Below are 16,808 nucleotides of genomic sequence, written 5' to 3'. Positions count from 1 at the left end.
GAGACCCAACTGACCTCTAAGCCACCAGCAGTTTCCCCTTATTCAAGCCCAATAATACCAGCTGGGTCAAGAAGGTAGACAAGGGGCCTTGACACCAACTTAAAAGGGACCCTACACAGTCATTCTCTATTCCTCTGACCATGAAGGTAGCTGGCATTTCACCATGGGTCCACTACACTCAGGTGAAGAAAGCCAAAGCCACAGATGATGATGCCAAACGGACTGTTCCCAGACTCTGGATCCATTAAAATTAAGATTTCATTGGCCCCAAAGCCCTTCTACTCCCTGTTCTTTTACCTCTTCCTGCGTCTTGTGTTTTGTATATGGGTCATGGTTCAGCCCCGACTGCCTCAGGCCTGGACCTGGGAACTGAAGAAGACAGATATACTGTAAGTTAGAACTAGTGTGACTACAGACCTGCTGACTTAATGCAGACTATCAGTTCAGACTTTAGTTGTGCTGAGTGGCCTTCAGTTCTCTACCCCACAACAAAATTCAGGACTAAATGACCCATTTTCGAATCTTAGGAAGCAATGGCTTGTTCTAGTTCTAGGGATAAAGTTGGCTGTCCTGTGACCCCATTCATTTAATGGTTGCTGGTGCAGAGACTATGTAAAATAGCTGTAACTGACAAAACAGTGCCATCATCTCAGAATAGGATTACTAATGAATGCCTCAAAACAGGCAAGCCAGGCAATGTCAATTCAAGCTGAAGACAAGGATAAAAATGTATTGCAAACAGGGGAAATTGTTGAAAACAAAATGTACTGTTTTTTTTTCTATCAAAGGATTAAATAAGACAAAGTTCCGATAAAAATAATTGTAAAGAAGCCACTTGGCAGAAACTCAAATTCCTCCAGGGTCAATCCTTCTTGAAATAAAATATGTGCTCAAACGCCAGGCATAGTGGCTTATGCCTTTAATCCCAGCGTTTGGAAGGCAAAAGCAGGTGGACTGCTGAGTTGGAGGCAAGTCTGGTCTGCAGAGTTAGTTCAGGGCTCGCCAGGGCTATGGACCTAGTGAGACCTTGACTGGAAAAAACAGTCAAAAAAACAAAAACAAAAACAAAAATGCGCTCGAGTTTCTTCTCCCTAGAGAGTGTGTTGCCCTGTGTTGGCTAATCATAAGAATGTGAAGACACCGAGGACTCCACAAGAAAACCCACAGAATCATCTAAGCAGGGCTCATGCAGGCTCTCAGAGAGACTGAACAGACAATTGTGTTTCCTTGTCCCTGAACAGACAGGGAGGGAGCCTGCGTGAGTCTGACCTAGGCCTCTGTACGAGTTACAACTGTGTAATTTGGTGTCCTGGTGGGATCCCTAAGAGTGGGAGTAGGGGTGTCTCTGACTCCTTTGCCTGCTTCTGCGACCCTTTTCCTCCTACATGGGTGCCTGGTCCAGCCTCAATATAAGGGTTCGTGCCTGTCTTATCATAACTTGTCATGCCATGTTTGGTTGAGATCCCTAGGAAGCCTGATGTTTTCTGAAGGGAAAGGGAGGAGGAGTGGATCTGGGGGAGACAGAAGAATGGAGATGTGGGGAGGACTCCGTCAGGAGACGGGGGAGGGTAAACTCCAATCAGGATGTACTATATGAGAGAAGAACAAATAAAAGAAAAAAAGAAGAAATTTTAAAAGAAACAAGACCCAAAACAAACCAAAAAGAAGGTAGCCACTCACAGTGAAGCACACAACACCCTTTACCCTAGTAATAAAGACCAGGATGGACACCGCCCCTCCCCCCAGTACGCTTTCCTGTTGACCTTGGCAGAACTGTGGACCCTTCAGCAGAAGTGGTTTGCTTTCAGAGACTTTGGATTTATGGTCATGTTCTTGCGTGCTGAGAGCTGACTGTGGATTTAGTTTGCTATTCTCTGAGGATAACTGAGACCCTTTTCCCACACCTGCCACCACCTGAGAAATGTCTCCCCAGCCCCTTCACTAATTTTTAATTAAGCTGCTTGTTTTGTTCTGTTTTGGAGTTAGTTGTCCAAATTTCCTTAAATATTCTGGATATTAACCCCTTAGCAAATACGTTCTGGCAATATTTTCTGCCAATCTGGAATCTTATTTTGAATTTGTTGGCTGTGCAAAAGCAAGACAATGCCGGCCCTCCAGTGCACAAACCCTAATCCCTACCAAGGACCAATATGGAGGGTTTTTTCCCCTGTGGGAGTTTTAAGAGTTCAGATCTTAGCCAGACCTAGTTGCATAGCCTGTGGCCTCAGCAACTCCTGAGGCTAAGGCAGGAGGTTTCCTAGGGCTACAGAACCAGATGAGGGACGTCTGGGAAACACAGTAAGAAGGTGTCTTAAAATTTTAAGTTAAAGACTTTAACTCAGGCCACATATGTTTACACATGCCTTTAATCTCAGCACTCACAGACAGGGACAGGCAGATCTCTGAGTTCGAGGCCAGCCTAGTATACCAAGGGAGTTCATTAAAAAAACAAACCAACCAACCTTGTCTCAAACAAACAAAAAAGAGAGGTAATTCATTGGTCGAATGTTTGGCTAAGATGTGTGAAGCCCTGGGTTTAATGACCAGCACGTAACAAAGATTGTACATTTAGTACTTGTGTTTCCTTGTCTGTAGGTTTATAGAGCTCCTAACAGCAGGGCCTTACACATATATGCAAATGCTGGGCCATAGAATCATAGCCTTGGCCCTGTTTTGCTTTTCTGAGTATATGTGGGCTAGGGTGGCCCCAAACTCATGGTAATTCTCCTGCCTTATCTCCCCTGGCCCTGGATTTACTGGCGGAAGGTACCATGCCTGGCTGTATATTTTGGAATATGATACATCCTGCGCCCTGTTACTTATGCTCTCCTTCTGGGGGACAGTTTCTCCCAGTCTGCTTTCCATCCCCAGAGTAAATCAGACATTTCATTTATACATTGCTCATAGCGGGGACCTAAAGCTAGTCAGGAAACTGTTCTACGTTATTCTGAGATCTAGTCTGTATACCCAAGGAAAGCGTGCTTAGGTATTTGGTGTATGAAGGAAGGGAAGGAGGTTTAAAAAAGAATCTTTGGTGAAAGCTCCCAGTCACTAACAGCGAGGTCTGGGCATTATTCTCTAGTCCTCTCTTTCTTCACCTGTACAACGAGATAATATTTACTATAGGCTGGGAATTTGTCTGGTCAGTTTTATGTCAACTTGACAGAAGCTAGGAGAGGAGGGAACCTCAGTGGAGAAAAATCCTCTTCATAAGATGGACTGTACTCAGGCCTGTAAGGTATTTTCTTAATTAATTAGTAAGTGACGATGGAGGGCCCAGCCCATTATGGGTGATTCCATCCCTGGATTGGCCATCCTGATTTCTATAAACAGGCTGAGCAAGTCATGAAGAACAAGCCAGTAAGCAGCACCCGTCCTTGGCCTCTGCGTCAGCTCCTGCCTTCAGGTTCCTGCCCTGTGTGAGTTCCTGTCCTGACTTCCTTTGATGAGGAACAGAGATGTGGAAGCATGAGTCAAACCAACCCTTTCCTTTCCTCGTCATGGTGTTTCATCACAACGATAGTAATCCTGGGTTAGATAGAATTAAGCAGGATTATTTAATGTGTCGATATAAAAAAAAACAGCTTTCAGGGGGAGGGGAGGGGAGAGGGGAAAGGGGGATAACATTTGAAATGTAAATACATAAAATATCCAAGAAAAATAAAATTTAAAAAAATCTCAGCTCTCATCGGAAAAGGAAAAACAGTTAGTTTATTTTGGAGTTATTTTAAGTAGCCACGGCCAGGAAAACAAATTTAGGTTACATGAAATTTCATGTTCTTATGAGGAAACAGTCTCATGAACGTTTATAGCTTTACAGTGCAGAGAAAGTTATAAAGCAAGGCAAGTTTAAAATATATTGATGGATACACCAGAAAGGTAGGTCGACCGAGATTGGAGGGTGATAATTAAAGGCCCAAAATATTATCTGGTAGCATTATTAGCCACTGACTTGGCAAAAGCTAGTGTCCTGCTAAGGTAAATACAATGGCTTGGCAAACAATGGACTGGCCAGAAAGCTAAAACTAACCCAAGGCAAAGTAATCAACCTTTGAACCAGCCAAATTCCAATCTCTCCAACAGGACTGAAATTCCAATTCAACCATTAGTCTCTGCAGACACAGAAACTCCTTCTAGAAGTTTTTTTGTTTTGTTTTGTTTTGTTTTGTTTATAGCAAAACACAGCTTCCTCTTGGGAATTATGGTTCACAGATCATATGAACTCAGATATGTAAACACAGGCATATAAACACCCACCAAATCGTCCTGGTGATTTAATGATTGGCTGCATTGGTAAACAACATTCTGCTTGAAAATGCCAGCTCATCTCCTCTGTGGGTACTAACGACAGCTTCCACCAACAGGTTTACACTCAGAGAGTACTTTGGGGGCACGCGTATTTAAGTGCAAACATCACGGGTCACAGATACTTTATGGTTTTGACAATAGAAAAGGAGCCACTGGCATCTGGACAGGAAAAAGGTGCAGTGGGGAACTTGGGTCATTCAGCATGCACTTGAGCTGCACCAGGATTACAAACTGAGCTGGAAGAATCAGTGTGATGTTTACACCAACTTGGGCAGCTGGCTCAGCATGAGGCTCTGGGAAGACACAAAGGCTGCTTTTTACACAGATTTCAGTCTGTCCCTCAGTGCAGGGACTACACTGCTTCACTAGGAGGGCCAACTCAAAAGGGAAAAAGCCTGTCTCACAGCTCCTCTGAGGAAGAGGAGGAACATGTGCAAAGACAGTATTTCTTTTATCTTTTAACTCCATTTCCAAATATCTTTGCATAAACCAGAGAGCACAAGAAAACAGCATTTTCTCCGTGGTGGCTTCTCCTTCCTGACAACAGGGTCCGGTATCACTGGGGCTGGCCTGTAAGCCCCTAGGTAGGCCCACATCCCTCATGTCCTGACTGTCCAGCTCCACCTCTCAGTTTCTAGGGGATAACTGCCCCCCATCCTCTAACAGCCCCACCCACCATCCCCTAACACACTACTCAAATGCAGCATCTCCACCCAACAGATAGGTGCTAGCCTGTGGTTCCTGACCTCAGAACACTGAGGTGACCCATGATTTTGGTTGTAGCAGTATGTGGTTTGGGGAACCCTAAGACAGACTTTTCATAGGTGTTTGCAGAACCTGAAAAAGAATTCTCTAGAGGAGGCTTCCCACTCTGGGACAGAGGCAGAGCAGGCATGATGAAGCCTTCCTTTGTCCCGTCTCTGCCCAGGAAGAACAGATAGGCCTGGCGGGATGGGGGAGGGGCGGGCCTTCTGAGTGTGCAATGAGGCTTTTTATGACTGCTGCCTAACTAAGTGCAGAGTACAATCCGGGGAGGAGAGCCGGGCCTGAGGGCACCCTCTGAGGAGACACTGCAGACACCAGCAGAGGCCAGAGCAGGGGCTGCAGCTGCCAGCTCCCCAGCCAGGCTGACTGCAAGCAGCCTCAGCAGAGCAGCTTCCCTGCCTCTCTTAAAGGGGAAGCCTCCACACAGAGGAGAGCCAGCTGCACACCAAAGCTTTCAGCACTCCTCAGAGAGAGGCCCTGTCGCCAGGGAAGGAAGGAGCAGGGTGTGGAGGGAGAGCAAAGGCGCAGGCGGCCCAAGTGCACCTTGGTGCACGGCCAGGGCTTTCTAGAGCCCAGGGAAGAAAAGCAGAAACAGCACGGAGATCTTCCTCAAGTCCACACAGTTCTTCAGAGCCAGTACCAGGGCTCACCCAAGTGGGATGAGTGCTATCTGGGTCCTGGGGGTGTGGTGTGGGGTGTGCTGACTTAGGATGAGTCCAGTCCAACCTCAGCTTGATCTATAGGGTGTGAGGGCCTGTCTCAAAGCAAACCAAACCTCGGCACAGACCATCAGCGCTCTGGCTTCTGCGGAGGCATGGAAACACACACAAGCTAAACCCTGAGAGATGCTCCTCCCTGGACTCTAGGGTGTCCCCTAGACAGCTCAAACACAGCGAAGTTCTTCCCTCCTAGGCAATGGGAACTTTGAGCACCTGATGTAACTTTAATTTTTCTTCAAAATCTATTTTTAATGATGGTTCTTAAACGCTTTAACCTCCCGTGTAACCCACCACCCACCAGAAGTAGCAAAAAGAAATAATATGGGGAAGTTGACCTGTTTAGAAAGGTTCTCTGGAGCAACTCCTGTCTGGAAATGGGCAGTTCAGTTCCCAGGTCAGCAGTGGCAGGTTGATTGATCCGCTGGCAAACACTTCACTCATAGTCTAGCAAAGAGGAATCGGCACGGATGGCACTACTCATCAGAGACAGCAAGGCCTCAGCATTGGCACAAGTCAGCAATAGGGACCCAGAGGGACACCAGAGGTTCCTGGCTGTGCCCCTCTCAGGGAAGCAGAAGAGCATTGAAGACTAGACCCACAAGCACAGCTAGCTCTATAAGCACCCAAGCCTGGCCCCCATCACTGTCCATCGAGTCGTATTTATAGGCTCCAAACATCACATGTCCTCCACGGGTCTTGCCTCAGCACATGCATCTGTCTTAGCTGACACCACTCTGCCAATCAGCCAGAGTCCATGGGAGCAGCGAAAACCAGCAGGACAGCACCCGAACTTTTTCGGTGCGATTCTCTCTATGGAGTACTGACAAATGCAGCTCAATTACACAGTGTAGGGTGGACCAATGAATGAGTGTTGTTAACAAAGAATCCTTCATCACGTGTCCTTTTCCAGTGCTTGCTTTTTGGTAAAAACCAGTACTTAAGTATATATCAAGGAATTAGAAACAAAACTTGGCAAAGAAATGAGGGCTGGATATGTAACTCAGTGCAGAAGGCCCTGAATGCCACCTTTACCTTCAGTGTGGAAACACACACAGATACACACACACCAACACGAACACATGTAGGAAGGAAAGGGTATTTTGAAGTGTGAGTTGACTTTTGGTGACCTTCTGGTTTCTGAAGAAGGAAAGCATCCCATTAGGTGTAGCCAATGCATAGCACCTATTTCCCCTTAAATATCTGTATTTGGTCTAGGTGCTATAGCACAAGGAAGTAAAAATCAAACTTAAATGCTCAGCAATTAAAGTTAATACAGTGGGAATTTCATTTTTAAAAAAATTTCCTACAAACAGTAGTTAATATGGCTAGCATGAATGGCCCAGAAATTAATGCTCGTGTGTGTGGTCGGGTGATTTTTTTTTAAACTAGAGCACCAAGACAACTTAATTTTGGGAAAAGAGTAGTCTTTTCAAAACAAAGGGTTTTGGCAAAGCTGCATGTGCTTATACCAGAGAGTGATATAAAAAGTGATCCAGGGTTGGGGATTTAGCTCAGTGGTAGAGCGCTTGCCTGGCAAGCGCAAGGCCCTGGGTTCAGTCCTCAGCTCCGGAAAAGAAAAAAGAAAAGAAAAGAAAAAAAAAAAAGAGTGATCCAAAGGACCAGGGAGATGGCTCGTTAGGTAAAGTGCTTGCCTTACAAAAACAAGGATCTGGATTCAGATCCCTGGCACCCACATTAGAGTACAATAGATGGCACACATATGTAGTAACATTGCTGAAGATACAGACACAGGTGAATCCCGGAGTCACTGGCCAGTCAGTGTCACTGAACCCATGACAGTCAACATTCAAGTGGAATGTCATCGAGGAAGACATCAGATATAAATCTCTATCAATTAGCGTCTAGCCTCTATATACACATGCACCAAGATAGGAACACACATACACAGACACCAGAAACACATACATTCAAAGAGAAGGAGCTAAGAATGCATCAAAGACCAAAATAGGCCAGTTAAAATCCTAAGTGCTGGGGTTGGGGATTTAGCTCAGTGGTAGAGCACTTGCCTAGCAAGTGCAAGGTCCTGGGTTTGGTCCTCAGCTCCGAAAAAATAAAATAAAATAAAATCCTAAGTGCTAACAAGTAAATAAATTAGATTTGGCAATGACTTTAAAACAAAGTTCAGAAAAGCTAGAGAATAGGAATTTAAGTACAGTACATTAGTACAGTAGGGACTACGTCAAGCCCTGTTCCTAAAAACAAAACCACACTTTTATACAAACAGCCTTGTGTGGTGGTGTATGTGGGTCTATAATCAATCCTACCACTCTGGACATAGAGGCAGATGGATTACCTACTAGTTCTAGGCAGCCAGGGTTACGTGCCAGACTCGGTCTCAAACCAAACCAGCGACACAAAATAATGAAAATACCCTGGCAATGGTGGCCTTTAGTTCCAGTACTCAGGAAACAGAGTTAGAGGGCAGCCTGGTGTACAAAGCAAGTTCCAGGATAGTCTGAGCTGCACAGTGAAACTCTGTCTCTAAAAACAAAAACAAACAAACAAACAAAAAAATCATGAAAATGTAACCTATAGCTAAGACAAAATATTTGATAGGCTGTTACTGATGATTAATAACAAAAATATGTAGGGGCTGGGGATTTAGCTCAGTGGTAGAGCGCTTACCTAGGAAGCGCAAGGCCCTGGGTTCGGTCCCCAGCTCCAAAAAAAAGAACCAAAAAAAAAAAATGTAAATGGCTACAAATCAACTAAAAGAGCTCTGAAGAGAGATGAGATTGAAAAAATATGGTTATGGTGGCACACACCTGTAATCCTAGAGCACTGGTGTCTAATGCAGGAGAACCTCAAATTCAAGGCTAGTCTAGAACACATCATAAGCACCACCCTAGATTGAGCTGCAGAGCAAAATACTGTCTCAAAAAAGGAGGGGGGCATATATAGGTGGTCTTCAAATAGCGATCAGATTTCCATACTGTACCAATATATAATTCTTCAAAATAAATAAAGTTACAACTTTAAAAACAGAAATTTCATACTCCCCAGCAAAATTAATCTTGGATAAATGTGATTTACCGGAGGAGCACATATTTGGCGCTTAATTGGAAATCATTATTCCTTTTTCTGTTTGTTTGATTTTTTTTTGAAGATTTATTTACTTTTTACGTGCATTGGTGTTTTGCCTGCCTGAATGTATGTCTGTGCGAAGGTATCAGAGCCACTGGAACTGGAGTTACAGACAGCTGTGAGAGGCCATATACATGGGTGCTGGGAATTGAATCCCAGTCCTCCAGAAGAGCAGTTGATGCTCTTACCACCGATTCACCTCTCCAGCCCAGAAATCATTCTTTCCAATGCATCATCACATGAGATCCAGGATCCAGTTCAGTGCCCTGTGCGTAAACGGAGTCAGACAGAACCTTAGGCTGAAAAGTGATTTTAGTGGATTTTTTTTTTTAATTTATTTACCTCTCATACCCCACATCCGGACCACAGCTTTCCCTCCCTCTAGTCCTTCCTGTTCCTTCCCAATATCCCCCACTGTGAAGCATGAAATCTTTCAAAAGGCTGGCGAAGGTTTGAACATCGCCACTTGTGATTGGCTTAGACAACAGTTTCCTAAGATGCTCTTTAGACAGACCTTCCTCATTGGGTCCCCACATTGACTCGCCTACCCCGTGGCTAGCTTCTTCTCCTTCCTTTGCCTAGTGGTTTGTGTTTTAGCCTCCTTGCTCCTCTTCCTTTCTCTCTGCCCTTTCTGGTCTTAGGACCTGTCCAGTATCCCTCCCCTACTGTTGTCTCTCTGTTCTGTTCTGCTCGGCTTCCTGCTCAGAGCCCCGAGTCTCCTCAACTCACAGTCTTCGGTCTCTGGTCTTCGCTTCAAGATCTCATCGGGCCCCATGGTCTAACCTCGCCTCACCTCCATACGGTCTTGCTTCCTGATTTGTCTCTCCTCTACAGGTTTGTGCTCTGCCCAACCACCCATGAAAGTGACTTAGTGGTCCCAGAGGACAGCCTATCCAGACTTAGAGAGCCTCTCCTGTAATTGCCACTGCGCACTCAACTGCCAGGTAGGGAGGTCTACCCAGCGCAAGAGGAAGATGGAAGACGGCTCAGAATTCAGGCATCCTAACCCGGAGAGGGAGGGGTCCGACGAGGAGAAGCACTTCGTTCCTCTCTCGCAACTGGCCCCGTTTATCTCCTGTTCTATTTGCAAAGGCTACTTAATAGATGCGACGGCCATTACAGAGTGTCTTCATACCTTCTGTAAAAGCTGCATCGTAAAACATTTTGAACATAGCAACAGATGTCCAAAGTGCAACATTATAGTGCACGACGCCAAACCTCATAATAACTTGAGGATGGATCCACAACTACAAAACATAGTGTACAAATTAGTGGAGGGTCTAGAGGAAAAGGAAACAAAGCAGAGGCGTGAATTCTATAAAGAAAACCGTGGGCAAACACCAAAACCCGCTGCTGTTCCACAGCCAGGCCCTTCAAGTGAAGAGAACACCAAGGAAGTTGTGGACTAGTGTCTTAGTTTATGCGCACTGGTATGTCTTTAGTACTGGAGTCTATGAGTACTAATGCATACATTGAATATATTAATCCACTGAAAACCACATTTATCTGAGTCTCAAGAAATGCAAGCACTGGACATAGAGAAACATTTCTCAAGAGAACGATGTGCTTTGCTGCAGTCTGTCAAATAGATATCACAAGCAGTGGACAGTTGCTGAAGGACTTTCATAATCTACAAGTCCGGTGTACAGTAGGGGATGCAGGGTGGTCTGCTGCCTTTATTAAGGTCTCCTCTCAAAGTGACTTGCTACAGTTATTATGGAAGGACAGACTGTAAGAAGGCCTTTGCAGAACTGAATCTTCCAGAAGAGTTCGAGAAAACATGGAATCATTATAAGCTGTACTGTTTCTGACATACCTGTTTTTTGTACCAGAAATCTCAGGATTTATAGGTATAGCTTGGAGCAATGGGATTAAAAAACATTGACTTTTAAAACTCCTTGGGATGCTAAGAACTGTGAAATTGAATGTTGTACCTCATCTTTGAGGTGACTTGTTGACACTTTTCCCTTTTTTTAAGCCTGTTCTCTTTCAAGTTGGTTGCAATTCTGCTGTCTGCGATGGCTTCAATGGTCTTCCTTTTGAAAAACAACATGCCAGAGGTCCAAAGCCAGTCTTCGTTAAATTGCAGAGTAAACTCACAAAGACTGTTTTTTCCTTTCTTTCTTTCTTTCTTTTTTTTTTTGACATCAAATTTTGCAGTGACCTGTTTTTGAAACTAACAGCACTCCTGAAGAGATGTTATTCAGTTCTACAAGGTAGGAATTACTCTATTACAGGAAGAAACTGTCTCCAGTAGGGTGTATGACTTGTGCCATAAACCTTAAGTGTAATCAGACTTCTTAGCATGTCTTAAGCGTTACTCTTTGTGACTCATACATATATATATAATATAAATTATTAAATATATATTAAATTAATTTTACATGTTGCACACATGCCGTAGTTACTACCCACACTTCCGGTGTAGTGACATCACACAAGATCCTCATAGAATGATTGCTGATATCTTATGATGGTAATGGTGCCACTTTCTGAAATAACAAAGTTCCAGTTAGCTCAGAAGTTTCTAGAATACTTACTTATTGTTTCTTCAGCAAGTCACTTTTACTAATGTAATTTTTGCTGTCTGTTTGCCTATTTTTTGGTCATTGGAATTAAAAAGCAATGCTATTTGTAAGCTAACTTTAATGTAGAGACTTCAATTTTAAAAACTTTTTTTTGCCAAAAATTTCACATCTTGATGCTTTCTAAACGATATCCTACAGGCTCTCTTTCACAGAAACATTTTAAATTCTGTGTTGGAAACTAAACATTGGACAAAGAATGGTAATGGTAAGGAATTCGGGAACTTTCTGGGCATGGTGGCACATGTCTGTAATCTCAGTACTTGGGAAAGGAGAGGGAAGATCAGGAGTTCAGTCTCCTTCAGCTACAGGGCCTGGGTACTATTGGGAGGTGTTGAAAACTTTAAGAAGGGTGGGGCTGAGGCTGGAGGATTAGGAGTGTGAGCTTGAGAGTGGACTGTGATACTCATGTGCTCTTCTTCCGGACATTAGTTGAACCATCCCTTACATACCTCGCTACTCACACTGTCCCAGGTCAACAGGGACAAGCAACCAATGGAGTGGACATACAGAAAGTGTGAGCCAGATGAACATTTTCTCTTTTTATTTATTTATTTTTTCCGGAGCTGGGGACCAAACCCAGGGCCTTGCGCTTGCTAGGCAAGCGCTCTACCGCTGAGCTAAATCCCCAACCCCTCATTTTCTCTTTTTAGATTGAACTATTTGTTCTAAGAATGGAAATCTAGTTAACACCATAGGCTGGCGTTTAAAGTTGACGTTGAGGTACTAGCTGGTGAACTGTAATGGATTAGTATAACTGCATGTTGTTGTGATTCCATTTTAATATAAATTGGCCTCTCTCAGGGATTAGGAATGGTAGAGACATTTTTTACTTCTCTGTGTCTCCTTTCAGGTTTTCAGTGCGATGCATCCAGATTTGTATGACACGCTGATGTCCATCTTCCTCTGGGAGAGCTCACAAGCACTTGTCTCACCGGAAGACCTACATAGCTGGCATCCACTGTGCCGACAGCCACAAGAAGGACCTCTTAGTTACAGTATGGCCCCATGGAGCTCTGGCATCAACGCCTGCCTAGTTGTTTTTGCTATTTGGGCTCTCGTTTTGTTTCGGTTGTTTTGTCTATTTTCTCCTGACCACTGGTTGAGCAGATGTATGCACTTTTACAGGGCTCTGCGGTTGTTGTATTTTCTCTTAAATTTAATATAAACTGACTCTGACTTCATGTATGTGCCTCTGTATTTGTACTGCCTCTTTGGTGTTGCGCTGGACTGGCATGCTACAAAGAAATTCTCTGGGTAAAGGCTTTTGCAGACAGTGGCTATCTGGGTAAAAATAAAGAGGACCCAAGAGTCCTAAGAGTGTCTTCCACAGGGGTTGGGGATTTAGCTCAGTGGTAGAGCGCTTGCCTAGGAAGCGCAAGGCCCTGGGTTCGGTCCCCAGCTCTGAAAAAAAGAACCAAAAAAAAAAAAAAAAGAGTGTCTTCCACAGCCACAAACTCTGGAGCTCCATCAAGGCAGGGCTCCAGGGACGCACCTCAAGTTCAACTCAGTGAAAAATAGGCTAGAGAGATGGCTCAGTGGTTAAGAGCACTGACTGCTGTTCCAGAGGACCTGAGTTCAATTCCCAGCAACCACATGGTGGCTCACGTCCATCTGTAATGGGATCTGATGCCCTCTTCTGGTGTGTCTGAAGACAGCTACAGTGTGCTCATATAAATGAAAACAAAACAAATCTTTAGGGGTTAGGGATTTAGCTCTGTGGTAGAGCGCTTGCCTAACAAGCGCAAGGCCCTGGGTTCAGTCCTCAGCTCTGGAAAAAAGAAAATAAATACTTGGGCTATCACGGATGTGTATGTCCCTTGAGCTGAGAGACACAATCTGTGCTCACACTCATTTTGGCTTCCTATCTTGCCCTCCCACATGACTAACACTATGTGGGAAGGCTCTCTCAGGTTTGCTGATGTGTCTGTGTTGCTGTCTACTGCTGCCTGTTGTATTGTCTTGGTCAAATCTTACCCAGTCCCCAGCTAAATTGAAGGGTCTGAAAAGGTCTAATTTCTTTCTAGGACACAATTTCCAGGGTTCATATCCCAAAAGAGTGACCATGGATAGTATTGGTCATTTTGTAATGGAGCTGCTAGTAGAGTTAAATTGAGTCTGTTCTCCGGGTTCTGTCTGTGCTGCAATGGTTTGCTCCAGAGAGGCACAGGGAAAGGGTGAGTTCTGGTAAGGAGCTGTCAGGTAGAGAATAGGCTGGTGGAAGGACTTGTAGGTTACAAGAGAGGGACTCACATCCTGAGCACCCACCAACTTGCTGAGGGGCCAGATTAGGCTAGAATTTTCAGCCTGGCACAGTAGGAGAGCCACATTCACTAGGGGGACAAGGTCCTCACTGGCCACTGTAGCAATCAATGCCTTCCCTGCTCATCACACCCCCTGTATCAAAAGACTTAATGCTTCCAATTAAAAGGCAGAAATTCCTCAACCTCACCCCTGCCCCAGGGAGCTGGAAGTCACAGGACGGAAAAGGCTTGTGCAGTGTTCTGTGCTCAGAATATCTAGGGACCTTGTACAAGGATCCTGCCCTGTGTGCATTAGGGGTGGATGGCTTCACCTAAACCACCTGAGATCCACTGGGTCCCCCTGGAGAAGGCAGAGGCTGCCTAGCATTGGATACAGTGGGACCCACAAACGGAAGCCATCACCCACTGGAGGAGGAAACCCTGGAAACCCTAGGAGGTTGTTAGGTGGATGTCTCAAGACAGGAAATATTCTTTTAAGCTACCTAGATATGGAAACTACTCAAGATTTTACCTTAAAAGGATAGGTGAAGGAAATACTTTCAATTCTGTCATTTTGAGGGAAGGGTCACAGGAAGGCTTCTGCTTGCAGATACCAGGTCCCTTCCTCTTCTGCTTTTCCTCTTAGGAACCAGGAAGATCAGGGAAAATCTGCAACTTTTAGGCTAAAAGTCAGTGGGGGACGGAGGACACACAAGGAACTTCTGGTGTCCTATGAACCTAAAATAACTAATAATGAAAGAAAAAATTCCACTGCTATTGTGGCCTCATGTCCGTGGCAAAAAAAGAGGAAGTTCAAACTTTGATTACTGAGAGAACACCACTTGTAGGGAGCACAGTGCCCCTCCAGGTTACTTGCCATTCTATAAGCAAACCAGGAAAGAAGACAAATGGGGAGGTTCAATCATAGCTACACAGCCTTTTAATACTAGCACGTGATACACTATGTGTCCACAAAGTAGAAGTCAATTGTCAAAAAGTTACATACTTGGATTCAAGGTTTGATTGGGTGCTTTCCCTGGTTTCAATTTGAAGAACCAAATCAAGCAACGAACCCACGATTTAAGTCAGATCTGGCCAAAGCTGAGGCTCACATGCGTTCGATTTAGTAATCCAAGCCCCGCAACTCAAGCTTCACCAATTGAACCAGCAACTGATGCATCACCACAGAATAATAACCCAGTTTCAGGCCCTGAAATAGGCTAATGTTCTACCTCATTTGTGAGATAAGGGCCTCTTGTTATACTGGGGCTCACTGATTAGTTGGTTTGACTGGCTATCCTCTTTGTCTCCAACTTTTCCAGTGCTGGGAAGGCAAGCATGCATTTTTTATGTGGATAAAGGAGGCTCAGGGGTGGTTGGGCCAAACCAGTAGCTGCTCCTTGTTCCTTTCCCCCAAGGGTGCTGGATCTGATACAATTTGCTAACTGAAGGGTGGGCAGGACCAACATTATAGAACAGAACTGTCCCTGTTGCCTGCTTCTGCCTCCCTGGTGCTAGATTAAAGGGTAAAGGCTACCACCACCCAGTTTGAATTGCTAGTTCTTTGTTTTCCTTTTCCTTTTTCTTTTTTTCTTTCTTCTTGGTTGTTCAAGACAGGGTTTTTCTCTGTAACCTTGGCTATCATGGAACTTACTCTTTACACCAGGCTGGCCTTGGTCTACCTGCCTCTATCTCCTGAGTGCTGAGATTAAAGGAGTGGTGTCACCATTACCCGGCCTGAACTGCTTTTTCAGTGGCAGTCATCTGTAGGCTTTATCAGACCTGAATGATGATATGGATTGACTAAAGTAAAGCTATCTTTTCTTGACTCCATTTTGTGTCTGCTTCGATATCCTCCCCCAATAGCAACATCTGCCTTGGCAACACTTTGGAACTGCTTGTGACCCTGACCATGGTCCAGATGTATTAACCAAAATAATTAATGCTTGTATAAGCTAAAACATAAAACTAAAATAATTAAAGGAAGCCTAAAACAAAAATAATTGTCATATTGTGCCTGAAAAATACTAAGTTCTGCAAAATGACAGATGTTACAAGGTTACTCCCAACTCCTACCCTCCTTGAATGCTAGTGTGGCACCAAGAGCCATTTTGGAGGTCTTAGCTTCTCTTGGTTCGGCCATTAATAGACTCATATTCTTGATTGGCTTAACTAGTGCAGTTGTCAATAACTCTGGCATAAATCATTTCAAATAAAACCTAAGCTTTTTTGTTTTGGGGAGAGTTTTATTTGTTTGGTTGGTTGTTTTTTTTTTTGTTTTGTTTTGTTTTTTATACAGAGCTTCTTCTCTGCGTAGCCCTGGCTGTCCCGGAACTCCACCTGTAGACCAGGCTGGCCTGGAACTCTGCCTGCCTCTGTCTCCCAAGTGCTGGGATTAAAGGTGTGCACCACCACTTCCCAACTACCCCCCACCACCAGGGTGTCATGTAGGCTGGGCTGGCCTCAAAGCCATTACGTAGCTGGGGCTAGCCTTGAATTCTTGGTATTACACAGATGAACTACTTTGAGAGTTTTGATCTTGCTTTGGTTTTTAATTAGGAAAGACTGTGTCCATTACCATTTATGGTAATTGTGTCCATTACCATTTATGGTAATAAAGCACAAGAAAATTTCTTTGAGGTAGTTTCTTTAGGGCTTATTTTGAGGAGATTGATGAAATCTTAAAAGAAGCAAAGCCAACTCAAATGATAGGGAGCAGGAGGAACTATGGGGACAGTTCTGTTCTATAATGTAAGGGCACATGGGATTTTAGATTATGGAAAGGAATCACACATATATGTTAATGGATTAACTTATATCCACTGTTAACCATTTGTTCTGAGTTAACACCCCTCTCTTAGGATATGTGCCCCTGGAGAAATGCTGTTGATGGTTATAGGGAAAGAAAAACACCCTCTCTCCCTCAGATCCAGTTTATAGCAATTGAAACTCTTGATCCCAGCTGCTGGGACTGCTCTCAGGTATTCAGGGCATAAGGGTAGCCCCCAGCATTTAGAGCAAGAAGCTTTTAAAGCAAAACTCATCCTGGTATCTTATGTGGGGCAGCTGCAGCGGGGGAGGTC

The 16,808-nt window shown here is 44.4% G+C and overlaps 1 protein-coding gene and 1 long non-coding RNA gene across 4 annotated transcripts in view; one reads left to right on the top strand and one right to left on the bottom strand.

The window, feature by feature from the left end:
* Jpx (JPX transcript, XIST activator) overlaps positions 1-16,808 on the bottom strand; it is a 153,725-nt gene that overhangs the window by 106,433 nt on the left and 30,484 nt on the right. For 2 of the 3 annotated variants that reach the window (XR_597655.4, XR_597649.4), the window contains exon 3: positions 298-369. The exons of the other annotated variant lie outside the window; for it this stretch is intronic. This is a non-coding gene — a long non-coding RNA (JPX transcript, XIST activator). The remainder of the gene's footprint in view (positions 1-297; positions 370-16,808) is intronic. 3 annotated transcript variants of the gene reach the window in all.
* On the top strand, positions 9,872-10,306 carry LOC134484083 (polycomb group RING finger protein 6-like). The gene has a single exon (XM_063280451.1). It carries the CDS (start codon positions 9,872-9,874, stop codon positions 10,304-10,306), a length of 435 nt encoding a protein of 144 aa, XP_063136521.1.

The sequence above is a fragment of the Rattus norvegicus genome, chromosome X (assembly GCF_036323735.1).
Source record: "Rattus norvegicus strain BN/NHsdMcwi chromosome X, GRCr8, whole genome shotgun sequence".
NCBI lineage: Eukaryota > Metazoa > Chordata > Mammalia > Rodentia > Muridae > Rattus > Rattus norvegicus.
Note: the sequence above shows the minus strand (reverse complement) of the source record. Positions and strands in the feature narration are given on the sequence as shown.

Excerpts from the sequence above, each read along its gene's own strand:
- LOC134484083 (XM_063280451.1), top strand. The coding sequence starts at position 9,872 with ATGGAAGACGGCTCAGAATTCAGGCATCCTAACCCGGAGAGGGAGGGG.